General features: G+C 58.5%; 10 protein-coding genes and 1 pseudogene across 10 annotated transcripts; 4 read left to right on the top strand and 7 right to left on the bottom strand.

The window, feature by feature from the left end:
• Nucleotides 1–271: 271 nt before the first annotated feature.
• ACA1_097470 lies at nucleotides 272–1,816 on the bottom strand (annotated as a pseudogene).
• A 361-nt stretch (nucleotides 1,817–2,177) lies between these two features.
• On the top strand, nucleotides 2,178–3,534 carry ACA1_097460 (uncharacterized protein; the record flags this gene model as incomplete). Its single annotated transcript, XM_004335027.1, has 5 exons — nucleotides 2,178–2,380; nucleotides 2,491–2,547; nucleotides 2,650–2,779; nucleotides 2,862–3,029; nucleotides 3,118–3,534. 5 exons carry the CDS (start codon nucleotides 2,178–2,180, stop codon nucleotides 3,532–3,534), a joined length of 975 nt encoding a protein of 324 aa, XP_004335075.1.
• A 275-nt stretch (nucleotides 3,535–3,809) lies between these two features.
• Nucleotides 3,810–5,516, top strand: ACA1_097450 (tRNAdihydrouridine synthase A, putative; the record flags this gene model as incomplete). Its single annotated transcript, XM_004335026.1, has 6 exons — nucleotides 3,810–3,835; nucleotides 3,927–4,059; nucleotides 4,186–4,399; nucleotides 4,477–4,672; nucleotides 4,745–5,126; nucleotides 5,340–5,516. 6 exons carry the CDS (start codon nucleotides 3,810–3,812, stop codon nucleotides 5,514–5,516), a joined length of 1,128 nt encoding a protein of 375 aa, XP_004335074.1.
• Nucleotides 5,517–5,986: 470 nt separating this feature from the next.
• Nucleotides 5,987–6,388, bottom strand: ACA1_097440 (uncharacterized protein; the record flags this gene model as incomplete). The annotated part of the gene is made up of 3 exons (XM_004335025.1): nucleotides 5,987–6,114; nucleotides 6,194–6,265; nucleotides 6,343–6,388. The coding sequence occupies 3 exons, from the start codon at nucleotides 6,386–6,388 to the stop codon at nucleotides 5,987–5,989; spliced, it is 246 nt and encodes an 81-aa protein (XP_004335073.1).
• A 160-nt stretch (nucleotides 6,389–6,548) lies between these two features.
• ACA1_097430 (acylCoA binding protein, putative) lies at nucleotides 6,549–7,735 on the bottom strand (the record flags this gene model as incomplete). The annotated part of the gene is made up of 5 exons (XM_004335024.1): nucleotides 6,549–6,627; nucleotides 6,700–6,790; nucleotides 6,872–7,135; nucleotides 7,237–7,380; nucleotides 7,522–7,735. 5 exons carry the CDS (start codon nucleotides 7,733–7,735, stop codon nucleotides 6,549–6,551), a joined length of 792 nt encoding a protein of 263 aa, XP_004335072.1.
• A 141-nt stretch (nucleotides 7,736–7,876) lies between these two features.
• ACA1_097420 (NADbinding domain 4 domain containing protein) lies at nucleotides 7,877–12,978 on the top strand (the record flags this gene model as incomplete). The annotated part of the gene is made up of 18 exons (XM_004335023.1): nucleotides 7,877–7,982; nucleotides 8,065–8,235; nucleotides 8,341–8,479; nucleotides 8,585–8,687; nucleotides 8,753–8,923; nucleotides 8,994–9,056; nucleotides 9,148–9,234; nucleotides 9,303–9,349; nucleotides 9,432–9,520; nucleotides 9,583–9,732; nucleotides 9,761–9,913; nucleotides 9,985–10,100; nucleotides 10,231–10,339; nucleotides 10,410–10,561; nucleotides 10,627–11,430; nucleotides 11,551–11,935; nucleotides 12,019–12,718; nucleotides 12,795–12,978. 18 exons carry the CDS (start codon nucleotides 7,877–7,879, stop codon nucleotides 12,976–12,978), a joined length of 3,729 nt encoding a protein of 1,242 aa, XP_004335071.1.
• Nucleotides 12,979–13,095: 117 nt separating this feature from the next.
• On the bottom strand, nucleotides 13,096–16,096 carry ACA1_097410 (glucosyl hydrolase family protein; the record flags this gene model as incomplete). The annotated part of the gene is made up of 12 exons (XM_004335022.1): nucleotides 13,096–13,237; nucleotides 13,322–13,490; nucleotides 13,554–13,746; nucleotides 13,858–14,016; nucleotides 14,090–14,376; nucleotides 14,438–14,572; nucleotides 14,670–14,820; nucleotides 14,959–15,063; nucleotides 15,176–15,304; nucleotides 15,395–15,504; nucleotides 15,671–15,881; nucleotides 15,953–16,096. 12 exons carry the CDS (start codon nucleotides 16,094–16,096, stop codon nucleotides 13,096–13,098), a joined length of 1,935 nt encoding a protein of 644 aa, XP_004335070.1.
• Nucleotides 16,097–16,147: 51 nt separating this feature from the next.
• Nucleotides 16,148–18,816, bottom strand: ACA1_097400 (betaphosphoglucomutase family hydrolase; the record flags this gene model as incomplete). The annotated part of the gene is made up of 10 exons (XM_004335021.1): nucleotides 16,148–16,294; nucleotides 16,388–16,496; nucleotides 16,597–16,672; nucleotides 16,754–16,930; nucleotides 17,025–17,109; nucleotides 17,175–17,327; nucleotides 17,420–17,793; nucleotides 17,889–17,964; nucleotides 18,036–18,208; nucleotides 18,282–18,816. The coding sequence occupies 10 exons, from the start codon at nucleotides 18,814–18,816 to the stop codon at nucleotides 16,148–16,150; spliced, it is 1,905 nt and encodes a 634-aa protein (XP_004335069.1).
• Nucleotides 18,817–19,342: 526 nt separating this feature from the next.
• ACA1_097390 (phosphatidylinositol glycan) lies at nucleotides 19,343–21,626 on the bottom strand (the record flags this gene model as incomplete). The annotated part of the gene is given in 8 exon segments (XM_004335020.1): nucleotides 19,343–19,715; nucleotides 19,797–19,907; nucleotides 19,975–20,384; nucleotides 20,465–20,875; nucleotides 20,895–20,932; nucleotides 20,944–21,133; nucleotides 21,259–21,330; nucleotides 21,468–21,626. The coding sequence occupies 8 exon segments, from the start codon at nucleotides 21,624–21,626 to the stop codon at nucleotides 19,343–19,345; spliced, it is 1,764 nt and encodes a 587-aa protein (XP_004335068.1).
• Nucleotides 21,627–21,726: 100 nt separating this feature from the next.
• ACA1_097380 (uncharacterized protein) lies at nucleotides 21,727–22,619 on the top strand (the record flags this gene model as incomplete). Its single annotated transcript, XM_004335019.1, has 4 exons — nucleotides 21,727–22,038; nucleotides 22,122–22,337; nucleotides 22,408–22,545; nucleotides 22,578–22,619. The coding sequence occupies 4 exons, from the start codon at nucleotides 21,727–21,729 to the stop codon at nucleotides 22,617–22,619; spliced, it is 708 nt and encodes a 235-aa protein (XP_004335067.1).
• A 735-nt stretch (nucleotides 22,620–23,354) lies between these two features.
• On the bottom strand, nucleotides 23,355–24,329 carry ACA1_097370 (Ras subfamily protein; the record flags this gene model as incomplete). The annotated part of the gene is made up of 5 exons (XM_004335018.1): nucleotides 23,355–23,432; nucleotides 23,483–23,751; nucleotides 23,854–23,911; nucleotides 23,966–24,013; nucleotides 24,258–24,329. 5 exons carry the CDS (start codon nucleotides 24,327–24,329, stop codon nucleotides 23,355–23,357), a joined length of 525 nt encoding a protein of 174 aa, XP_004335066.1.
• Nucleotides 24,330–24,416: the final 87 nt, after the last annotated feature.

The following is a 24,416-nucleotide window of genomic DNA, read 5'->3' as shown; positions in this document are numbered from 1 at the left end:
GAGCTTTCTCCTGGTTCTTGTTCTTGTTCTTGTTCTGGTGCGGCCGCGGTTGGGAGAGCGAAAGAATGAACTGCGAGCTCAGTTGGCCGCGAAGAGATAAAGGGCCACGTGTCAGCTCGGCTGAGTTCGGTTGAGTTCACCCACCCAAATGGCCATACCAAGCAAGCCAGCGAGGACTACTCACAACTCGTACACATCAACAAGTACGATCACGATGTGATGCCTTGATCAATCAATCTCCCGAAGCTGCACGGGGAGAGATCGGAGAAGCTTACATCACCTTGATGACGACCTTGCCGCGGGCGTGACCGCCCTCGAGGTACTGGTGCGCCTCGCGAATATCGCCCAGATCGAATACTCGGTCGATGTCGGGCTTGATGCGACCCATCTCCACGAGCTTCCCCACCTCGCGCAGTGCGTCGCCGTTGGGCTTGTAGATCACGTAGTCCACATGCACGTGTCTTCGGTCTGCAGGCGCGGATGCACTTTCAGGTACCATCGAGGCCACCCGCACACGCACACAAACTACCGCACACGCACACGCACACGCACACGCACACGCACACGCACACGCACACGCACACGCACACGCACACGCACACGCACACGCACACGAGGAAGGTACCTTGCGTGAATGCAGCGAGCTTCTTCTGGGCGATGGTTGTGGCGGCGCCAAGAAGGCCGCCAACGAGGCCGCCACTGTCGGTCATGGTGGCCAACGGACCTGAGGGAGGAAACTTATTAGGTCGGGGGGGGGAGGGAGCGACAGCTGCGCGGGGTTCGAAAGAAGGGGCGCACCACGCAGCGACAGGTAGTGCCCGCCGGGCTTTACTACGCGAAGGCCTCTCGCTTCGCTCTTGGCGCCGCCCACGGTGTCGAGCACGACGTCGACGCTCTCGGGGGTGTCCAAAAAACTGCTGGAACTGAGGGCTTCGGTAGTCTAGCACCTGGTCACAGCCCAGCTTGGTGAGCTTCTCCACATTCCGCTCCCCGCACGATGCCACCACGTAGTGGCCCCAGCTCTTCAACAGCTGGATCGAGAACACTCCAATCCCGCCTACACCACACACACACACACAGTTGATTTTAGCACGCAGAGAGAGAACAAAGAACGTTGGGACCAGAAGGAGCGTACCACTGCCGCCGTTGATGAAGATTCGTTTGCTGGTGGAGGAAGAAAGGCCAGCCGTGTCGACGAGCCCACGCCAGCTGGTGAGGGCCACAAAAGGCAGCGAGCCGGCCTCTTCCATCGTGAGGTTGGCTGGTTTGGGCGCGAGCGCGTGCTAGAGGTCCAGGCCTCAAATCGTCAGCCGCCGGTTCCCAACAAATACAGCCAACCGATTGGTGGTCGTGCGACGCACCTGGTTGATGGCGATGTACTCGGCATGGGCGCCATTGCGAAAGAGCTCTGCGCCTCCCCACACCATGTCGCCCTTCTTCCAATTCCACACCCCGGTGCCCACATCCACCACCGTACCTGCACACGCCATCATCATGGTGAGCTCACACAACCGCCATCAGCCCGCTGATGTTCGGTATCGAACGTACCGGCGACATCGAAGCCGGGAATGAAGGGCAGGCGCGACCTCCCCTGTGCGGTGGCTTCGAGCAGAGCACGGCCGTAGCCCCGGCGAAGCATGCTGTCGATGGGGTTGACGCTGCTGGCTGCCACCTGCACGAGTACGTCGCCCTCGTCGTGCCGCGACTCGACGTCGTGCAGCGAGGGCACTGGCCAGTCGCTGCGGACGATGAGGGACGCCGGGTGTACCTCGTCGCTGTCCTCCAGATCGTACTGGGGCACCACGGCCGCCTTCATCGTCTTCTTTACGTCTGATGAAAATCGGCGTGCCAGCAGCGATTGAGATGTGCAAGTCGGTCCGACGCTGCACCGCATGAGCAGCGCGGGGCTCAACATCGGCGTAACCGGCCGACTGCGCGTCGCCAGCTTGGTTGTTGCCACCTTCATCTTCGTTTTGGCCGATTAATCGAAAAATAAATAAAAGAAAGGCAACCGAAAGAAAAGGCAGAGTTTCTGGACATCCTTGAGGAAGAGGTGCACGCCTAACCGCTGGTGCACACTTGTACGTGCCCTTCTCGCCAATGAGTTCGCAAATCTGGTGCGGCAAGATTAATCTCATTGTAATGAGTTATTTTTCCATCTGGTGATGACAGCGCAGATGGTGCAGCACAGGACGGCTACGGCGGTGGTGGGCGGCGCATTCATGCTGCTCAATGGGTCAGCGGCCGTTGGCCTGTTTTGCTACGGCTTCTCGGTGTTCACACTGTCCGACCGGCAGGTGGTGGCCTCCCCGCTCTTCCACGCTGCCGAAATCGCGCTGGCCCTCATCGTGCATACCTTCCACGTCCTCATGGGCTCTGTGTACGTTCATGTCCCCGTGCGTGCGGTGTGCGGTGTGTGCATGTGCGGTGTTCGTGATAGCGTGTTGCCTGTGTGCCCGAATGTGAACAACAACTGACCTTGCATGCCAGGTTCTGGAAGCTGCGACTGATGGACCAGCGAGCTGACTTGCTCGCCTCCATACAACGGTGCGACCTCGCCTGCGCCCCAAACCAGGCTCGCAGCACGCACACCTCCTGCACGCGCTCGACATGCATGGAATGAAGGCTAATGTGCGCTGTGCCGTGCAGGTCGGTTACGGCCGTGACTTTGCTGCAGCTGGGAATGATGGCGATCAACGGCTATTTCAACGCCTTCATGTGGAACAAGGCGCCTTTCTTCGGCACACTCCTGCTACCCTCCCTCCTCTCCATTTTCTTCGTACGTGGCCACATTCCCCGTGTTGCCCAATGCGCATCATTCTGCCACTGATGACTGTCATGGCTGGCAATCGACGTTGTAGATGTATCGCTTTTGGTCGATCGACATCCTGGAGGAACGACGCCAGATGCTACGCGGCGCGTTGATGCTCTTATCCACATCCCTGTGCGTCCTCGTGGTCGACACCACCGCCAAATGGAACGTGCGACGGGATCTGCTCGAAACCGGCAGCCCCGCTTTGATCGTCAAGGTTCGCCTGCTTTTTCCCACGGCCCCTGATTGTTGCGTCTTCTTATTGCGTGTGTGTGTGTGTGTGTGTGTGGTGTGTGTCGCTGCAGGGGATGGACGACAACGACTTCTCTATTGTTGCATCGTTCGCCGTGCTCGTCTGCCTTGCAAAGGTCTACTACACTCTGTTCGTCAGTCCAGCCAGCAGTGACAAGCGACCAGCAACGACCTCGAACCGTCAGACGACGGTCACCTCCGCTACAAAGCCGGGCCAAGGCACTGATGGTGAAGAGGAAGCAGACGCGGAGCGCGACGACGAGGTGCTGCCACGAAAGATGCTCGAGTCGCTGCACCTGTGGATTCTCGTGGCCGCCTTCTTCTCGCTGCTTGGCCCACCAATCACGCCCCTCCTGCTGAGCAGTGCCGTGATGGTGGGCGCCACCATCAAGCCCAAGGTGTGGGACGGCAAGGGCGACATCTTCTACAAGCTGGGGGCCGGTCAACGACGGATCGACACTGACTACTGACGGAGGCGAGTCTTGTTTGCTGACGTCAGCAGCCCCTTGTCAACAACACTCAAAAGAAGAGGGCACCACCAAACACCTCATCCACCCCGCACATGTCCGTTCGATCGCGATTGCTATGCCCAACGGCCGTAAAATCTGCGGTGCCGTGTCTCGTTTCGTATGGTGCACGATCTGTGTCAGATAGGAAGAATCGTGATGCAACGATATCGATTCGTTCCGCTTCCACCAATACCGCAAAGGCCTCAGATTCTTTTCGCATCTCCGTCGCCCCCATGATGGACTGCACCGACCAACACTATAGGTACGTCGCCGGCCAATATATCGATTAATCGTCCATAGTGGATTAATTATTGATTAATTTATCAGTTTTTAATATTAATTCTGGATGGCAGGTACTTGATGCGCCAGATAACGCAGCACACCGTTCTCTACACGGAGATGGTGTCGACCGGCGCCATCCTGTCGTCCATCCACGCCGAACACCAACAGTCGCGCCACACCCCGCTCGCCGCCATTCTCGCCCGCGTGCGACAACGCCACCACAGTCCCTCTCTTGCCTCTTCTTCGCCACTCTCCCTCACGGTATAAGGCACCCAGCTCCCTCTCTTTGCCACCTGGCATTCGCTCACTCACGTTGAACCGATCGTTCAGATTCCTGCCACAGCGGCGCCGACGCACGCACACGCCCACGCGCCGCCGTCGCTGGGGCGATTGCTGGGCTACTCCCCGTACGAGAATCCGCTGGTCCTGCAGCTTGGCGGGAACGACCCCACCGAACTCCAGTTCTGCGCGCAGGTGGCTCAGGAGCTGGGCTACGACGAGGTCAATCTCAACGTTGGCTGTCCCTCAAAAAACGTCAAAGAAGGTCAGTGCATGCGTGTGCGGTGGTGCGTGTGCGTGACGTACTAGTGACCTTGGACTCACGCATAGTGAATGCGCCAGGTAGCTTTGGCGCGGTCCTCATGAAGACGCCGTCGGTGGTCGCTTCGTGCGTCGAAGCGATGAAGAAGGGCGTGCAGATTCCCATCACCGTGAAGCACCGGATTGGCGTGGACGAAATGGATTCCTACGAACAGCTGCGCGCGTTCGTGCACACGGTGTCGCTGGCCGGCTGCGATCGCTTCATCATTCATGCCAGGTGCGCGTGCGTCCAACTGCGCGGCGCACACTCGCTCACATGGCTGACCGACTGGCATGGTCGCTCGTGTAGGAAGGCGTGGTTGAAGGGTCTGTCGCCGAAGGAGAACAGAACAATTCCTCCCCTGATCTACGACTACGTGTACCGAATCAAGCAGGAGTTCCCTGCGCTCAAGGTCGAGCTCAACGGCGAGGTGAAAACGATCGAAGATATCCATTATCAGAGGCAGCAGGTCAGTACCATTCCCTCCACCGGCATTTCGCCCGTCTTTATCATCATCACCACCATCACCATCAATAACTGGTTTGCTGAACCGTGGTCGATACAGGGCGTGGACGGTGTGATGATAGGAAGGGCTGCCTACTCCAATCCGTTCCTCTTTGCCGCCTTGGACAGGGAATTCTTCGGTAGTACTGCAGAGGAGGTGAGCCGACGCGATGTTGTGCTGCGCATGGTATGTCGCACCATCTTTACCCTCTGTGTGGCGTCAGCCAACTCTGACCAAGGCCACTGTAACGTTGTTAGGTGGAATATGCGAAAGAGCAGATGGAAGAAGGCGAAAAGTTGTGGAGCATCGTACGACACATGCTCGGCCTGTACGCCAACATGCCCGGAGGTAAAGCCCACCTTCATCACTGGGCCACATCCTTTGGGTGCTAAAACTCAGATTCCAGGAGCCAAGAATTGGAAGAAGCACCTGTCGGAGAGACACGCGAAGACGACGACGCCGCTGCGACCCGACGTCCTCCTCGAAGCCCTGGAGCTCACCAACCACGCCGCCCTCTCCTCCCTCCCCCTCGCCTGGCAAGCCCAATCCGCCGCCACCTCCGCCGCACATCCCTAACCACACTCCGGAACTCATACGAGTTATTGTTTCAACCACCCAACAATACGAAACATGTTGCTGTCGTCAACGCCAAACGTGATGTCGCGTCCGCTTGAGCTCACGCGTCCAGCCCCAGCGCACGCGTGGAGTTTAGCTGCGGTCCCACAATATTTGCTCGGGCAGATAAATACATAGCCTGCCGAGAGAGTCGGGTTTGGTGTTGAATCTTCTTTAGCCGTGCTTTGCGTGGTCCGCTCTTCCGTGCGGAGTGTCGCACTTCGGCTAATAGACGAACGCCGGACCTGGCAGAAGCCAGGACGGTGGGTCTACAGAACCCCAAGCACCGTATTCTCCTCTGCTGGGGCCTGGGCTATGATCGAACATCTCCTTTTCTTCACCAATACAAAAACAAACACAACATCTTCACCAACTCAAAAACAACAAATCACTCCAACATCATCAAAACAAATGAGGCGGCCTTGCCAAGGCTAGCTCGAAAGCTGGAGGAGGTGGAGGTCATTGAGCGTGGCCATGTCGACGAGCTTGTCCGGTCGCACGGTCTCGCCACCAAACAGGGCCAAGGTACGCGCGTCGGCGAGGGCCACTATCGAATGGCCTGCAGACGGAATGCACCGTTAGGGGTGGTGAGTAAACTGGGAATGCCACGCGAACTTGAGTCGCTCGGGTGTGCAAACCTGCTCGGCGCGCAGGTGCGCCCTCCTCGGGCAAGCTCAGCTGCCTCCACGTTCCTTGCTCCGTGTCGAACACTGGTGCCAATTTGACCGGTCAGAACGGGACTGGCCCGAAGAAAGAAAGGCGCATCAGGAAAGAAGGACGAGCGCACCGTGCGTATCGCCGTGAAGAGCCTCGGGCGTGCAGCCGCCGAACATGACTATGTAGCGACCGGCCACCGGGGCGCAGGCATGACCCGATCGGAGTGTGGGCCACGCCGCCTCATCTGAGCCCTCTTCCGGCGGCGCCACCGTACTCCACGCATTCGTTTCTGCGTCAATTGACCAGGAGTCAGCGCATCTTGCCCAAGTGCTCTTTTCATAGGGCGGGGGACACGTTACCGACGTCGTACACGAAGACCTCTCTCTCCTCATCTGATCCGCCGATCACGTAGAGCCTGATGTAGGGACGCCACACTTAACACAGAACCGAACGAGCTAGAGCGAGAGAGCGAGAGAGAGAATTGTACTTCTTGTTGAGCAAGGTCGCAGTGCCGCAATCTCGCGGCGTCGGGGCCTGTCCCGTGGGGGCGAGCTTGCTCCACTGAGCCCTTTGCTTGTCTGGCGGAGGGCGAAGATGGCACACATCAGTGTCGACACACGGACACACGCGACACACGCGACACACCCAGAAAGAGGTACCCGCCGAGGTAAAGCGCAGCAGGTGGAGGTCGTTGAAGGCCTTGCTGTCGTCCTTGCCGCCGTAAACCAGCACCAAGTCGTCCGCCAGCGTCACGGACTCGGCCGCATAGCGAGGGCCAGGGCTCTCGCCCTCACACTCCACCCGGCGCCACTGCATCGTGTCCGTGTCGAGCAGGTGGAGATCGTCGAACACGTCCTCGTCATCGTGGCCGCCCCACACCAGCAAGCCTCGCCCAACCACGCACGTCGAATGCAGGAAACGACCTGAGTTGTAGGAGTGGTGGTCGTTGTTGGTAGTACTCATGAGAAGGCCTGATCCAAGGTCAAGGTGTAGCAGTAGTACTAGCAGGAGCAGCAGTAGGTACCTTTGGGGGTGGCGGTGTCGTCATCACCCACGAGAGGACCGCAGCGCCACTCGACCGACCGCTCTCCGGCCGCGCCAACCTTCAGACTGCACGTCCACACTTCGCGAGGGTAGATGTAACCATCGGCGAACCGCCCGTCCCTTCCTGAGTGGTTGTTACATTGCATTTTGCTTAGAGGTGAACAATAACATTTTACATATAAATAAAAATGATTTACATTATGACCAAAATAAAGGAAATGAAAAAAAAACACAAAATGTAACTAAAGTGCGGAGGGGGGGGTACCGCCGTAGAGGAAGAAGGACAGGGCAACTGAAGAAGAAGAGGGCAGGCAAGCCAGGGTCTGGCCCCAGCGAGTGAGCGGACGGAGCAGACCGTCCTCGTCCACGCGGGTGGGGTCGTACTCCTCGTCTTCCTCTTCCTCCTCTTCGTCACTGTCGCCGTCCAACCGCGAGCCCGCATCAACGCACACCCACCTCCACTCTTCCTTGTCGGCCATCTTCTTCTGTCTTACTCAAAAAGATTACAATCCTCGCTGCTGCCACTTTGGGTGGACTCTTGTGTTCACTGAACGCAAGCAACGCAAGCCGCACTCAGAGACGCGAGCTTGAGCTGCCAGACAACGAGAGGAGAAGAGAAGATGGAGGCCGAGTGCGAAGGGTGCTGGCGCACGATACGACCCGAGGACACCCGCTACCACTGCCCCACGTGCGATTGGGTGGAGCGCTGCTCTGCCTGCTATGCTGGTACCCCCAAATATACTTATTTGTATACACTAATTCTAATTAATATTTGTTTATAAATAATAATAATAAAAAACGGGTGCAGACAAGCGAGCGCCGCATGCCCACGAGATGCTGGAGGAGAGGGGGCATCCGTGGACCTGCCAAGACGCGGTGCAGGGACCCGACTGCGTGACGATCCTATCCCTGGCCTTCAATTGCTTCGCCGGCCGCTGGTGTCTCGGGTGGCGACCCACCCTCTCTGTCGATGGCACAGGTGAGCCACCAATCATCAGTGAATGTTCTGAGTCGTCTGGTAGGTCGTGGCGATATAGAGCTGATGTGATCCATGGCGCTCTTGACGCATTCTCCGCCGCGCCAGAAGTACTGGCGGCCTCCTACAAGTGGCATACGTTCAAGGAGGTTGGTCTGCGAGTGCGACACTTTGCCGCGGGGCTGTCGATACTGGGCATCGAGGCGCGATCGCACCTCGCCATCTGTTCTCCCAATCGCTTGGAGTGGTGCGTGGGCCGATACCACATCTAATTTATCTCTCTCTACTCAGGTCTTTAGGTCAAGGTCTGCCTCTGATCTCAGTTCTCTCTTTATGTTTACACAATCATCAGGTACCTGGCCGACTTTGCGTGCGTCTATCGGTCTGTCATCTCTGTGGCGTTGCATACAAATAGCCACCGCTCCGACATGCTGTACATACTCAAGCGCGTCCAGGTACACAGGACAAACCCGAATTATTATCTTGTTTGGCCCATCGGCTGGCTCATGTTCGTTTCCAGGCCACCTGCGTCGTGTGCAGTCCCGAGTTTGTCAAACTGTTCGAGGAGCTGGCTCCGTCACTGCCCGCGCTCCAGTACATCATCCACTTCGACAAGAACCAGCCGTCCCTCTCCGACGGCGACTCGCTACCGGCTCAAGCCACACTCGGCACCTACCCACAACAACACCAGGTTTCGCTCTCGCTCCCCCCCCCCAAAGCTTTGTTGGTGGTGCCTGATTCGTCAAGCTTCACCGGTGCAGACTGGGGTCAAGATCCTGCGGTTCAGTAGCGTCGAGAGGCAAGGAGCATTGTTCCTGGCCGAGGTTGGCCGCCAGCAATCACTCCCGTGTAGCGCGTGTTGGCTGACCTGAACTTACTCGATCCATTTGATGCCTCGATATTGCGACGATGCAGAACCCGACATTCCCGATTGCGGTGCCCAACAAACCCGATGATGTGGTCACCGTGGTGTACACGTCCGGCAGCACCGGCCTGCCCAAGGTTCGTCGGTCCACCCCGCCATGAATACGTTTGGCCAGAGGCTTGACGCACAGATCCATCATGAACAGGGCACGATCTACACGGAACGCTTGTGGCACGACACCCTCAGATCCAGGTGCGCCTCTCTCTCTAATTCCTGCCAAGTGTTGTTCTGGTGTTGGCGAGCGCACTCGCGTTACACTCAATTCATACGACAGGACTGTGCTCTACGCATTTCCGAAGGTGTACATGACCAGCGGCCCTCTGTCGGCCTCCTCCACCCGCAAGAACACCGAACGCGCCCTCTGTGCGTAGTCATGCGCCCATCCCCCCCCGAATCTCGCGCACACTGACCGCCGTCCGCCGCAGGCAATGGCTCCCGGGTTGGCTGTTTCTCGGGGGGCGTGGATCGGATCTTGGAAGAGATCCCCATCCTGCGGCCCACCATTCTCTCGGGTCCGCCCATCACCTGGATCACCGTACACCAGCTCTACACTCAGGCCCTGAACGCGGCCTATGGTCGGTGCCTCCCGTCCCTCTTGTCCAGTACTGCGCTCGGCGCTGACCACGTTCCACTGCTATTCTCCATACCACACAGGCGGGGCCAAGAATGCGCTGGAAAAGCAGGAGCTGAAGGCCCAGGTTATGGCGCGGTTTAGAAAGATGCTTGGCAGCGGCTGCATTCGAATGATCACGATCGGTACAAACAAAGAGAAGAAGCTTCAGCTCTGCAGGGCAAGCAACTGACGATCTTTTCTTCATGGCGGGCAGGTGGTGCGCCGGTGCCCAAGGAGGTACTGCAGTTCACACGCAAGCTCTTCGGTAACATTGAGATCCGGGAAAGCTACGGCGCCACAGAGATCGGCGGCATCTACAGCAATAAGACGGTACAATCACCACCAACATTTCTATGCATAATTGCAGTTGTCTAATGTATCAACGTTCTATATGACCCTGCCGCAACCTGTTACTGGCCTGATTGTTGTGTTGAATACCTTCGCCTCTTCTCGTCATCAGGTATCGAGCGACGTCGAGCTCAAGTTGGTCGACTGGGAAGAATACAAGACAACGGACAAGCCGTTCCCGCGAGGCGAGGTCTGGGTGCGCAGCCCCACAATCACTCCTGGTACGTACGGGTCCACCTCGCCGCCTCGCTAGTGATCGCTCACCAACGCCTTTGGTGGTCACCACGCAAGGCTACTACCTCGACGAAGAGCAAACGAAGGAGAACTTTGAAGACGGCTGGTTCAAGACGGGGGACATTGGCATGCTCCAGCAGACCGGAGACACCCGGTCGATTGAGCTCATCGACCGCAAGAAGGCACCCCGCGCCCCGCCCATTCACACTGTGCTCCATTCGCGACACACTCACTCGCGCCTTCACCACCGCACATCACCGGCACATATGGACAGAACCTGTTTAAGCTGGCGCAAGGGCTCTTCGTGGTGCCCGAGAAGATCGAAGCCGCACTGACCATCGGCTGTCCCTCGATCAGGGAGTGCTTCGTCTACGGCGACGGCAGCCGCTCCCACCTCGTGGCCGTCGTCGTTCCCCGCGCGGCTACGGCCGTCGACGGTGAGGCTGACCACCACGTTGGCCGCCAACGCCTCAAGCACGAGATCGCCGAAGGGATTCGGGCGGTGAGCAAGAAGCAGGAGATGAGGTACTACGAGGTGCCGCGCGACGTGATCCTCGCCCGCGAGCCCTTCAGCGAACACAATGGCCAACGCACCATCACCGGCAAGCTCAACCGACGCGCCCTGGCCGTGCACTACCGCGCCGACATCGACGCCGCCTACGCGCGCACCACGACCCAGGCGCGCCTTACCCGAGACACCATTCGCGACGCCATCGCGCATACGATCAGCCCCGGCGCCGAGCAGCTGCATCAGCAGGAGGGCCAGCAGGCGAGTCTGCTGGAGCTGGGCGGCGACTCGCTAGGGGCGGTGAACCTGATGAAGATCATCCGCGAGAGGTTCGCCGTGAGCCTGCCGCTGGCCATGGTCCTCGAACGACCGATCGACGAGCTGGCCGAGTACGTCGAGCGGCACAGTGGCGGCGGTGGCGCCGCCTCGGGGGAAGACTCACCACCGCAGGGTGGGTCGCCCAGCGACCAGTCGACGGCCGCGACACAGTCAATCGATTGGCGCAGGGACTCGCGATTGGACCCAGAAACCATCAGGCTGCTCGACGAAAAATGTCAGGCATCTTCGCAGGTGCGCCCGTGCCCATTCCTCAAATAGCTGAGCTGAGCTGGGCTGAGCTGTGGTCTGAGCTGAGCGAGCTGCAGGCCAGTTCTAACCCGAAGGGTGTGGGTGGGTGGGGGTATACTATAGGTCTCGAGGGCAGGTGCGGCCCTGGAGGTGCGGGGCGTGTTCGTCACCGGCGTCACCGGATTCCTGGGCGCATTCCTCCTGCATCGCATTCTGGCCGAGTTCCCGTCGGCCACCGTATGGTGCCTGGTGCGCGTGGGGCCGCGTCAGGCCGACGAAGACGCGGCGATGCGGCGCGTCCGGGACCACATGAAGGACTACGGGCTCTGGGACGACGCCCAGGCCCAGCGCATACGGCCCGTCGCCGGCGAGCTCTCGCTCGATCGGTTCGGCCTCAGCAGGGACCGCTTTGACGCGCTGGGCGATGAAGCCGAGGTCATCTTCCACTGCGGCGCCTGGGTCAACTCCCTGCTCTCCTACTCTTCTCTCGTCAAGGGCAACGTAGTGGGTACACGCACACACCGCACACGCACCACCGCACACACCGCACCGCACACACCGCCACACACACGCGCTCATCGATTCTTGCAGGCACGCGCAACGTGGTGCGACTGGCCGCCACGGGCCGCACACTGTCGGTCGTGCACCACATCTCGAGCCTGAGCGTGCTGCAGGATCGAGGCACGGCCAGGGCACACGAAGAAGACGAAGACCTGAAGCAGCTGATGCGGCGCACGAGCGGCGGCGGCGGCGGCGACGTCGGCGCCTACTTGGCGGCGCTCAGGAGCGGCTACCGGCAGACCAAGTGCGTGGCCGAGCTGCTGCTCCGCAGGGGCAGGAAGCGGGGGCTCCCCGTCAACGTGTTCCGCTGCGGCATGATCGTCGGCGAGGCCGCGCCGCACTGCGCCCGCGGTGGCGTCGCCAACGAGAGCGACTGGGTCGGCCGGCTGCTTTGCGGCATCGTCCACATGCGGAGCTACCCCGCGTGCAGGGGAGTCGAGTTCAACTTCGTCCCCGTGGACTCGGCCGCGGCGGCGATCGTGAAGATTGCCAAGCACACCGCCGGCCAGCCTGGGGGCACATTCCACATCAACAACTTCTCCCAGGCTACAACGTTCGACACTCTGCTGGAGGGCGTGCGGCGGTTCATGGAAGACACCGCCTCTTCTTCGTCTGGCGACGCTGCTGCGCCCTCGCTGGAGGCGGTGACCTACCTGGCGTGGCGCCGGAAGATCGACTCCAGCGACGAGTCGAACCCGCTCTACGTCGTCCGCTCCATGTTCCGCTCGTGGTACGCAACCGCTCATGCGCGCGCGCCCCAGCCTCGCCCAAGCCATGGCCGCCTAAGCAGCCTCGGGCGAAACCAGGTTCCCGGGCACGAGTTCCGCCGAGTGCGGCAAGACTGTGGCGCTCCTCCAGGCCATCGCCGACTCCTCGCGCAAGCTGGAGGAGGGGACGGATGGTGCGACAGCGAAGGTGGCTTGCCACCCGATCGACTCTCGGGTGGTGGCCAGCTGGCTCCACCGATTCAAGGCGAAGGACCTTGTCTGACGCGTTCCAACCAGGCCTGTCGTGTCGTGCACAGAAAGAAACGCTGGCGCACCCAACGAGAGTCAAGAGTGGAGAAGGTTGTATTGGATGAAAATGTGTCGGGTTGGGATCATCAGATCAGGGCAGGTGGAACTGCATCTTGGACCCGGGCAGGAGGAAGTGGAGGGTGTCGCGGATGATGATGGGCACCTTGTCCTCGCTTCCCGAGTCTCCGTCCACCGCTACCGTAAGCACCGAGTCGTACAGCTTCACACGAATCCTGTGGTCCATTCGTGTTATGAACGGTCAGTGTGCCGTGTGTGCCGTGTGTGTTGGAATTGAACCGGTTGGCTGGGGTGCGTACCACTGGTGCTGATAGCTGAAGCGGAAGGCGAGGCGGCTGATGACCTTGGTGAGGTGCGGGTCGATGCGAATGGCGTTGTAGCTGGTGTCGATACCGCAGAACTGCATCAGCAGCATGTTGATCGACGCCGCAAGCGGCACGACGTGAATTCCTTCGCTCGTCGTCCCTCCTAAAACACGACACACACGCAAATGAGTCTAGATTGGGCGGAAGGCGACCAGGTGGCGTCTACCTTGGGTGTCGCCGATGTCGCTCATGACGAAGGTGCGATAGAACTTCCAGGCCTTCTTGGAGTCGAACTTGTGGAGAATGTGGGCGAAGACCACGTAGGACAGCGTCGAACCGTGCGAGGTGTGCTTGAGGTAGTAGGTGATGTTCTTGTGGATCAGCTCCCGCGTGAACGGATACCCGAGCTGAGCGAGTATCTGCGCAGCGTCGCAGGAATGCAGAATGTAAGGAACGCACACACCGCACGCACCACACACGCGCGCGCGCACACACACACACACAAACACACACACACACACACAACGTACGCGAAGGAGCTCCTGCTCGGGAAGGAGGTAGAAGAGCATGCAGGTGTCGGCCTGCTTGGCCAGCTTGTATCGGTCGGGCGAATCGCCCTCGGACTTGAGAATGCGGTCCATTCTGTTGATCGTGCCGTACTTCTTGCGGTACGCGTCCCAGTTGAGGTCCTACAAATTTACAGTAACGCGTCAGTGATGCCGCACACGCCGCACGACACGACACGACACGACACGCGCGTACCAAGAGCTGTTCCCAGCCTTCGAATTGGGCGATGATGCCGGGGGTCTCGGTGAGGAAGGGCACGGCCATGCGGAACGTGATGTGCTCCCACCGGTCGAGCTCCAGCTTGGACAGGTGGAGCCGGCTCATCATCTCCTGGCGCCGGGCCTCCGGCAGCAGCTGATTGAGCACCAGCAGGGCCTTGTCGAGCAGCCACGCCACCATCACGTTGGTGTAGGCGTTGTTCTTCAGCCCGGCCTTGTCCGTGTCCGGGTACTTCTCATGGAACTCGTCCGGACCCATCACGCCTGTGCCAGCGCCGTCAGTTGGGTCGCGAAATGGTTTGGCGAAGGAATGCCAAGCACGCACCATCGATGTCGTAGCGGTCGGTCTTTTCGTTGTAGATGGCCTTGAGCCCCCAGAAGCGGGCAATCTCGAGCATCATCTCGGCACCGTAGAGCGCGATAAAACTGCGGTCGCCCGTCACATTGTAATAGTCCCAGACTGGATGACGCACAACATTCAACATTCATGAGTAAGAACGAAGAACGAAGAAAACAAAGAACGAAGAAGAACGAAGAAACGGTGGACACTGGCGCACTGTTGTAGAAGACGGCGATGTTGACGTGGAGCTGGTTGGACGAGTAGTCGGGACCCCAGGTCTTGTTCATGGGGTTGTAGTGCACCTCCTGCGTCTCCTCCTTTCCCGTGCTGCTGCTTTGCCAGGGATAGCATGCGCCAAAATAGCCCAGCTAGGACCACACACACACACACACACGACACACACACACACACGACACACACACACACACACACACGACACACACCACTCGGGCATGAGTGGTGTTCCCCTGCGATCTTGAGTGTGCAGGTGAAGACGCGTGGAGTACCTGCTTGGCCCGGTCTCGTGCAGCGTCGAGGCGGTAGAACCGGTAGAGCAGCAGGGTACGGGTGACCTCCGGCAGACGCAGGTTGTAGCTCGGGAACACGAACAGCTGCGCCGTCACACGCAGATATCACCCCACCATGGCGTTCACACGCGCGGTCAGAACATGTCATGCGCTCCTGCGAAAAGACAGTAATGAAAGAGAGGGGCGCAAGGGGTACCTCGTCCCAGAAAATGTGACCGCGGTAGGACTCGCCGTGGAGGCCCCGAGCGGGAATGGACGTGTCGAGGCCGATGGTGTTGAAGGACACGGTCTGGGTCAGGTGGAACATGTTGAAGCGAAGCACCAGCTGCAGATGAATGAATGAATACCCATGCACCCCCGCGTACAGGTCAATCGGCTTTGTTAAACAAGAAAAAGAAGTAGGACAGGTGCGAACCTGCAGATGGCGGGAGGCGGCGGCGAGGAGGTCCTCCTCGTTCGTGGCCTTGGCGATGTCCGAGTACTTCGTAAGGGGCAGGTGCTCCACTCTCTCCATCTTTTCTTTGGCTGTAGTATGGGGTGAGTAGGACACGACACGACACAGCTTGCGACACAGTCGATTGGGTACCTCGTTCAAATTCATGGTAGGCTCTGAGCTCCGAGCGAGCCCGTACGGGCCTGGTGGACAACTGTGCCGTTCTGCGCCTGCTTGGGTGGCTTCCGATCGTCGTACCGGTGGTTGCCCTGAAGAACTCTTCGGAGGACGGGTCTTCTTCACTCCCGTTGAGCACGCGCAGCTCGCGCTCTTCCTTCTTGACCGCTTCGAGGTGCTCGCGCTTGAGCGTGGGACTGGCCTCCTCGGGCGTGAGTTCGATGTCGACATCCACACGCCGCCAGATTTCCGACCAGATCTTTTGGTGGAGGCTGAAGATATTGTAATAGCGCTGTTGTGTGTGTGTGTGTGTGTTAGAAAGGAGCTGAGAGCTGTAAATGATGTTGTGGCCAAGGGTCCTACCTTCATGTGGTGGCGTTGAATGTCATCGATGGCCGAATCGGCGACGTTGCCCACACCGCGGTCCTTGCTGCAGTAGAGCGAGACCAGCTTCTCCACTTGAATGACGCATCCCTGCTCGATGTCCACAGAATAGATCTGCGTCATCTTTTCTTCGTCCTCCACTGTAACGTTGTGGTGAAGGTATCATCACAACAATCAATTGTTGATCCAGTTTACAATCCTGAGTTTGCAGAACAAGAACAGAGTTGGGTAGGGCATACCAATGACAGGGTTGTCAAGGGGGTTGGAGTTGGTGCCTCGGTAGACCCGCGTTCGCGCAGCCATTGCCACCTCGCACGACGCCTTAGCGCCACCACGACCATCACGCGGGTTAGTTGTCGCTTGAGGTCAAAAAAAAGATGAAATAAATGAAATGAAATAAGGCAGGTGGTCAACCTTGGTGAAGCGGGTGACGATGTAGACGCCCTGGTCCTTTTCATCTGCGTTGGTGGAGAGCGGGAACTTGCCCTTCTCGAGCACGCGCAAGTGTTTATCGTGCAGACCTCTGCACAATGTCAACCCAACAAGGCAGACCAACGACACGATGGTTACCAAAAGAAACAATAGTTGACGAGAATGAGCTGTGCGTTGTCACACGTGCGTACAAGTAGCGAGGCACTCCGGTGTTCCGCACACTGCCGTCAATCTCTGAAGCGATGTCGATCTTTCCGCCCCAGTTCTCTGTGCACGCAGCGCAGGCCTTCAGTCAGTGGCGCAGCGACAGCGACCGTGGGGTGCATCGGAGAGAAGGGGACCATGTACCGGGAATGAGGGTGTACTTGACCAGGCCCAGGTGCGGCTTCTTCATGTGCACCACCCTATGGGTCATGATCATAGTGATCCGGCCCTCGTCGTCCTTCACGCGGTACCGCCGCACCAGCAGGCCGTTGTGCGTGTCCAACCGCGTATCGTAGTGCAGCAGCTCGAAGGGCAGGTTTCCTGACCGCGTAAGAGTACAATCCGGACATAAACCACAATACAAAAAAAAATCAGGATAAGAAGAATAAGAAGAAAAAGAGGGAAGTGCACATACCCTTGGCATCGCGGTTCCACGAGAACCAGTCCTTGCCGTCGGGCCGAAAGGTGACGTGGATCCAGTTGGGCAGGTTGACCAAGTCCTGTCGACACACACCACGGTGAGATATGGAGTGGAGTCTCACAGCTGAGCGAGGTGGGATTATACCTCGTTGGCGACGTCGCGGCCTTCGACTTTGCTGACCTCGCGGTTCCAGCCCCGGGCCATGTAGGTGCCCGGGTAGTGCTCGTCAGCGTCGGCTCGCGCCTCGTCCAGGCATCCTCGCGTCGCAAAATAACCGTTGCCGAGCGTACAAAGAGCCTAAGTGGTGGTTGTCAGAACCACACACACACACACCACACACACACCACACACACACACCACACACACACCACACACACAACGAGCGATACCTCACGGAGGCGCTCTTGCTTGGGTTCGTAGTTGTCGAACTGAAGGACATAGCCGGCGTCATTGGGGAGGAAGAAATCGTTGAGATGCCACGACGTGATCTGGGAAAAGTCGTCCAGCACCACGTCCGCACCGGCCGACAGCAGCGGCTGTCGGTTCCTGCCCTTGGCCCGATCGATGCCGACGACGAGACCGAAATCTCCGGCCTTGCCGGCCTGGACGCCGCTGGTGGCGTCCTCGACCATGATGCTCTCTCGCGGGTGCACGCCCAGCATCTCGGCGCACTTGGTGAAGATGTCCGGCGCCGGCTTGCCCTTGAGTCCGAGGCTCTCCGACACCACGCCATCGATCACCACCGAGAACAACGACTCGATCTCTGCAGTTACCACATCATCCGCACACACACAACAAAGGTCAGGCGAGGGTTAGTTGGTGATGAGTTGCTGTGGGGGTGGAGGGAGAGGGTCCGACCGGCGGTGACCAGGATGGGGCGACAGTTCTTGGAAGACGAAGCGGCGCCGATCTTCACGCCCATGCGCTTCAACTCCTACACACGGTTTAGATTTGGTGGTTGGTTGGTTGGTTGGTTGGTTGGTTGGTTGGTGATGGAGGGCGGACCTTGATGAGCTCTACGGTGGCCTTGTATACGACGACGCCCTTCTCCTTCATGAGAGCGTTGAAGAATCGATTCTTGCGGTTGCCAAGCCCGCTCACTGTCTCCATGTCCTCATCATCCTTGGCGTCGCCTTGCGGCAGCTTGATGTCACGCGACTTCAGGAAGTTGGCGATACCTGTCCACGCAACGCATCACCTTCTCAGAACACCACTGCCCACACCCAGACCCACACCCCAACACAGGCGCACCGTCAAGGCGTGGACGGCCATCGACGTAGGTGAGGTAGTCCTGCTCGCTGAAGGGACGGTAGGGATCGCCGTCGGCGGCGACCGTCTCCTCCTCCTCTTCTTTATCTTCGCCGTCGCGTTTGGGCTTTCCCTCCTTGTCTCTGCTGCTCTCGGCCTTGGCCTCGCTCTCTTGCTGCTCTGCGAATTGGACGTGGCGGCCGTTGTGGCTACTCTCTGCCTTCTCCTTCGATCCCTCGCTCAACTTCCCGCCGAAGCCCTCCTCGGCATCCTCCTTCACGTCTTCTTCCTTCTTCGTCTTCTGCTTCGTGTCTGTTGGGTCGCCGCCTCGGGCCTGGCTCTCGTTCTTCTTCTTGTGGAGGAATTCGTCGAAGAGCTGCTTCCAGGCCTCCTCGTGGAGGTGGGACGTCTGGGTCACCACCCCGTCGAGGTCGAACACGGCCCCGCGGAAGCTGTAGCCCTCGGGCACGTTGAAGTGGCCCTTGTTGGTCTGCGGGCAGAAGGCCCGCATCACCGATTCCAGCAGCTTCAAGTCCATCTCTCTGTCTTGCCTTGTTTCTCTTCTTCTGCTGTTGTTGGCTTAGTAGTAGTTGTAATGTGGTGCACTAGTGTCTGGTGAGGAGTGTAGTGGAGTGTATGAAGAAAAAAGAGGAGGGGGTGGGAGACCACTTGTCTCTGTGGTGGGTGTCGGTGAATTGGGCCAAAGCGCAGAATTTTGCGGGTCATGAGGCAATTTTTGTGATTGGCCGTTCCACGGAAGACCGATTACCAGCCAACGAACCAAAGAAATGCTGTGGAAATCAGCTCTGGTGCCTGGGACCTGACGCAGACTGGGAGGTGAGGTCGTGAGTGAACGAGTGCGTGACGTTGGTTGAGCGGAGATCGCCGTGGTGTGGTACCTTCATCATACACGCGAATTTATCCCGCCCTGGGTACCCTGCAAAAGCATGTGGATGGTGTAAAGTGTTTGTGCATTACCTGTTGTGTTGGTCCGGCTGTACAATCTCTGTCTCCCTCTCTCTCTCCCTCTGCTTCTTGAAAGTGTAGCGTGGGGCTGTCGGGCCTCACTCTCGCTTGGCTTTGCCGGCACGGCGGTGCGACCACAGGAAGAGAAGGACAATGGCGGAGCCGAGGGTGGTCGCCAGCAGGGTCACGATCGTCACCAGGCCCTGCTTCTGCTTCTCGCCCACGGGCACCCACACTTCCAGCACCGCTGCCGATGCGTCAGCGCCCCTCGTTTCGTCGCTATCGCGTACGGCTCGAGTCCACGATGATGGATGCGATGGCGGCGTTGGCACAGTTCCCGCGCCGCAGCGCACGTAGACCAGCGGTGGCGGTATGCTGAATTTGCGGTGGGTGGCGTCGAGCGACGGGTCCTGATAGCGCAAGTGGATGGGCAGCACGACGGACAGGCGGGCCTCAAGTCGGTCACCAACCCTAGAGATGTTAGAGGAGGAGGGGGCGGGTGAATGAATAACTAAGGTGTCGACAGGGCCAAGTGGCAGAGAAGAAGCGTACTTGGTGGGATTGGTGGTCGTGGTCTGCACTATGACCACACCTTGGCGCGCGCCGTGATCGGACGACGGCTTCTCCAAGTCGAACTCGTCGAAGATCAGCACTTGCGGACCACTGCACAGTCATCGACCGGTGAGTGGACTGAAGGCAGGGTTCGCCCCGGGGGGGGGACTACGCCTACCCAAATCGGTGCAGCTCGTCCACCTGGTACTTGTCGACAAACACCGACTCGGGTAACATCTCCATCAGGGCGACTTGGCACCACCGCAGCTCGGAAGTCTCCCGACCGCGGGCAGATAGGGTGATGTCGGTACGAATCTCTCGGTGGAATCCCTTCTTGTCGAGCGACCGCCGAAGGGACTGGAGCTGTATGCCCTCCTCGCTGGTGGCGCTGCGGCGGTGGATAGGCAGAGAGCGCGTGAAGTTGCGCGGCTGCTCGCTGACCTTGACCTGGGAATCGGCCGCCGGTAGCGAGGGTCGGTCGGCGGAGGAGCTGCGATAGTTGGAGAGGGTCGTGATTTGTCCCGGCCCGGTGACAAACGAGATCTCCTCCGGCCGACTGTCGGACACCGACAGCCTGGTCGCCTCACCCTACCCGCAGTCCGGAAAAGCCCCGGCTTGGGTGAGCGGTTCGACATCGAGAGTCGGCCAAGCTAGGGGAAGAGGAGTACCGTGGCGGGAGTCTGCCTGAACTGAGTTGCAACGACGGAGAGTGCTGGTGGGCCTTCAATCCTGTTGGGCGTTAACCGGACCTCCAGCGCCGTCAGGCTCCAGCGTCGGGTGTCGTCGTCCTGGTGGTTGCTTTCGCCCGCGCCCTCATCAAAGGCCTCTTGCAGCCGTGCAGCGATCGCGTGTGCCCTGTCCAGGGGGAAGTCGGGAGCGTAGAAGAAGTAGCGATCCGTGCGCTCGGGCGATGACCGTCGAGAGGAGCCGTCGTGTTCGAAGCTCTGGAGGACCTCGGCCGGCAGACTGTAGGCCATGGTCGAGAGCGAGAAGTTCGAAGGCAGGCGGCCCATGTGGAGCAGGTCGTGGTCCCCACCGCCGCCCACGACGGTCGCGCACTGGCCCAGATCGAGCCCTACCTGCGCCAGGAGCGCGCACAGAGCGTCTCCGCGTCTCCTGCGCGCCGTGCTTTCGTCCTCGGCCACACCACCCGCCGGAGCGCTTGCCTCGGTCGCGTAGGTGGCCTCGAGATGGAGACCCGGCAGCACGAAGGGACACTCCTCGTGCTTCGCGTCTTCAACGTCGAGAGCAGAGATCAGAGCCGGCATGGGTCCATGACAGAGGGTCGACGCAGTAGAGGAAGACATGACGAGTCTCACTTGCTCAAGGTCGAACGACTGCAGCCGGCAGGCACGAATGCAATCATCAACGAGTACGAGTTGTGGTGGGTGAGAAATCAGATGGTGACCGTGACGTGCTGCGGGGTCTGGGTAACGTGGTTGGTTGGTCGGTTGTACTGTACCGCGGAGGTGAGAGGGCTCGTCGTCCATTCAAGGCGTCCCCGCTGCAGCGCGTAGAGCGAGGAGTGGGAAGGCTGCACCTCCACTCGAGACCCAACTGTGCACCAACATTGGCAGACCCGTCAGTGAGCGCTGATCAAGAGGCGGTGTGGCAGGGTGTAAGTAGAGGAAGCAAAGAGGAGGCGGGGGGGGGGGTCGTACACGAACGCACTTGCAGGTGGGCGTCGTCGCTCCACAAAATCGTACTTGATGATGGATGCCTCACTCTGTACGCCGCACCTCCTGCCACGCCTTCAACTGCAGCCGAGAACAGTGCCAGCACCGCCACCACAAGCAGCGCGCCACAGGGGCGCCCTCGTCCGCACCACATCAAAAATATTTAAAAATTGTAATATTTCATTTTCCACACATTTCTTTCTGTCTTGTCTGGCCACGAAGATCTCTTCAAGCTCTCCATCATTGCAGGGCAGATGGAGTCCTCCTTGCCCCTCTCGGTGAACGAAACTCAGGGCGAGCGCGTTGTGGTCCACAATAAGGCAGCCAGCCATGGAGCAGGCGGAATCGTAATGCCGGCTGGGGTCTACCTCGACGGGGACGATGAGAGCGAGCTGGCGCAGGCGGAGAAGGGGGAGACTGTGTCACTCCCCCTCAACAAGCTCGGCTTGATCGACATCTACTTCGCAACGGACGCCCAGACCTTCAATCCGAACGATTATCATCCACTACTTGAGGGACGCCTATCAAAGGACGAATTCTTGGACTTCCTCTCTCACCTCAATCAGGTGTGCTCTATCACCTTCTTCTCTGCTTGTTCGCCCAATCGATGAACGATTAATCTTGTGAACTCATTTACCAATGTGCGTAGGATATAAGGGAGCAGGTGGGCGGCCAGGTGAAGAAGGGCTGGATCTACGCTACGTTGGCTCTGATCTTGGTGTGGGTGCTGCTGTCGCTGTGGCACGGCGCCAAGGCCTTCAAGCACCACAACGCCAGCATCATCGACTTCTTCCCCATGCCCATCTTTATCGGCTTCATGATCTTCCTCATCAAGAGGACCAGCAGCCGCCGTACTGCCCAGAACGTAAGCACGCCCCCTCTCTAGTGCTGCGTTTTTTTGGCATGCTGACGCGCACATGTGCGTCTGTGCTCAGGTGGCGCGAGCGGTGACGTCGGCGTGCAAGCAGCTGAACGACAAGTACGGTAAGCGCGGTCTTCACTTCCGGTTCGTGTACGACAGATACGACTCTGAGAACGCGAACCTCCTCGAGATCGAGATCGTCCCGGTCCCCGTACGCCCTGCTCCCTTCCGCCTCTCGCCCAGCCTCAGGCGGCGCTGCTGCTGGTGGTGGGGCCACCCAAGTAACTCAATCCACACACAACACACAACACAGGAGCTGGGCGTGTGAAGAGGTCAGGTAAACCGTGACTTCCACGCAAAGAAAGACAGACAAACCGACAGAGGTTGGGTGCAGGATCGAGATTCTTGAGGGCTGTGTGTGTGTGGACGCGACACTGTACATACTCTCTTTCGCCATCATCCTCCACGCCACAGGCGGTGCTTTTGCACGACCTCGAAAAGTTGTGCAAGTTGTCGACTGTCGGGTCGGCACCTCAGCCCGATGTCACCACCGCCAAAACAGTCACCCGTCACGTGCTGCCCTTCAACTTCAACCCAAGGAAGTCAAACGCGCCCATCTCAGCGACAACGAGGCCGAATGTGCAGAGAAACCAGAATGGTAAAAGGCCACGTTTGTGCTTTGTGGAGCACCCTTCTCCTCCACAGGTCTTCAGCCTGCTGCGCGCTATTGGGCTCCTACTTTCTGCAGGATGTCAGCAGCGAGCTTGTTGAAAGCTGCTTCAACGTTGGTGCCATCCTTGGTGGAGGTCTCGATCACCTCAAGACCGTTCTGTTGAGCTAGCCCCTGTTGTGTTGGATACTCTTCGTCTCTCTCTCTCTCTTTTTCTCTATCTTTCTTTATGTTTACCTTTCTTTTCTTTATTCCCTCTTATTTCCTCTGACTTCACACTTGTACCGTTTCAGATCTCCTCAATACATTACCTTTTTTCCTTTCAGACATCTTCACGTCTCTTTAGCTTCTCAGCTTCTCGTCTTCTTCACCTCCAACATGTTGACAGCGAAGAGAGGGAGGATAGAGGCGATCAGCATCAAATAAGGCTGAAACCTGCTCTTTGAATGCAAAGCAAGGTCTGTTCATGTCGGTGTACCTCTGCAGCCTCAGTGGTAACAACCCTCGGGGAGAGGTCGGTCTTGCAGCCGACGAGAAGGATGGATGGTTTGCCCAGGCCGGTGGTCGTTTCGTGCCTGGCCATCTCGTCCAAGAAGCTCGGAATGTGGTCGAACGATGCCTGATCGGTCACGTCGTACACGACGATGATGCCATGGGCCTCTTTGTAGCGGTCCGACGTGTAGGAGTTCAAGTCTACCGGAGAGCCCGAAACAGCCGACGCGACTCCCGAATGTTCTTCCCGAGGAGCTGCAACAATGAATGTTGTGTGAAAATGAAACATGTAGAGAAAATAATTAGTTACAAAATAACGAGCTCGTTAGTTGAACGAAGGTGGAAAGTGGTACATACAGAGATCATAAAGGCCGAGCTGTATCTTCTTTCCATTGAGATCGATGGTCTTCTGGTCCTGTGTGGCGAAGGGTTACGAGATCCTTATTCGCAGGACACATGGAAAGCGTACGTGGTTGACGACGAGGGTGGTGAGGTAAGCGCTGAAAAATGAGTTTTCCTGTGCAGCACAGCACACAGCCACGAAGGTCAGTGAGTATGTACTGTGCCTCTCTTCGTGGAGGTAAAGAGGCACAAAAAGAGACAGAAGCTTGAAACGTACAACGAATCTATAGAAGATGCTTGATTTGCCGGTCCCGGCGTCGCCCACGATCAACACGTTGAAGTGGTGGTCACTATAAGTTCATGTGTAGCAAGGAGAAATATACAAACATGAGTGAGAATGTCTAACAGTGTTTGTGTACAGCGAAGGAGAAGAGGATCAGGTAGAGGTGGATCAACTCCAAAACATACTGTTCTACGGCCTGCATGGTCATCCTTACTGGTTCGCCTTTTGAACAGAACTGGACGTCCAATTCTTCGGCAATGTTGTCGGGGAAAGGGCAACGTTTTGATTGGTTGTG

This window comes from Acanthamoeba castellanii, assembly GCF_000313135.1.
Source record: "Acanthamoeba castellanii str. Neff unplaced genomic scaffold scf7180000084645, whole genome shotgun sequence".
Lineage (NCBI taxonomy): Eukaryota > Discosea > Longamoebia > Acanthamoebidae > Acanthamoeba > Acanthamoeba castellanii.
The sequence above is the reverse complement of the archived record's forward strand: the minus strand, read 5'-3'. Positions and strand labels throughout refer to the sequence as shown.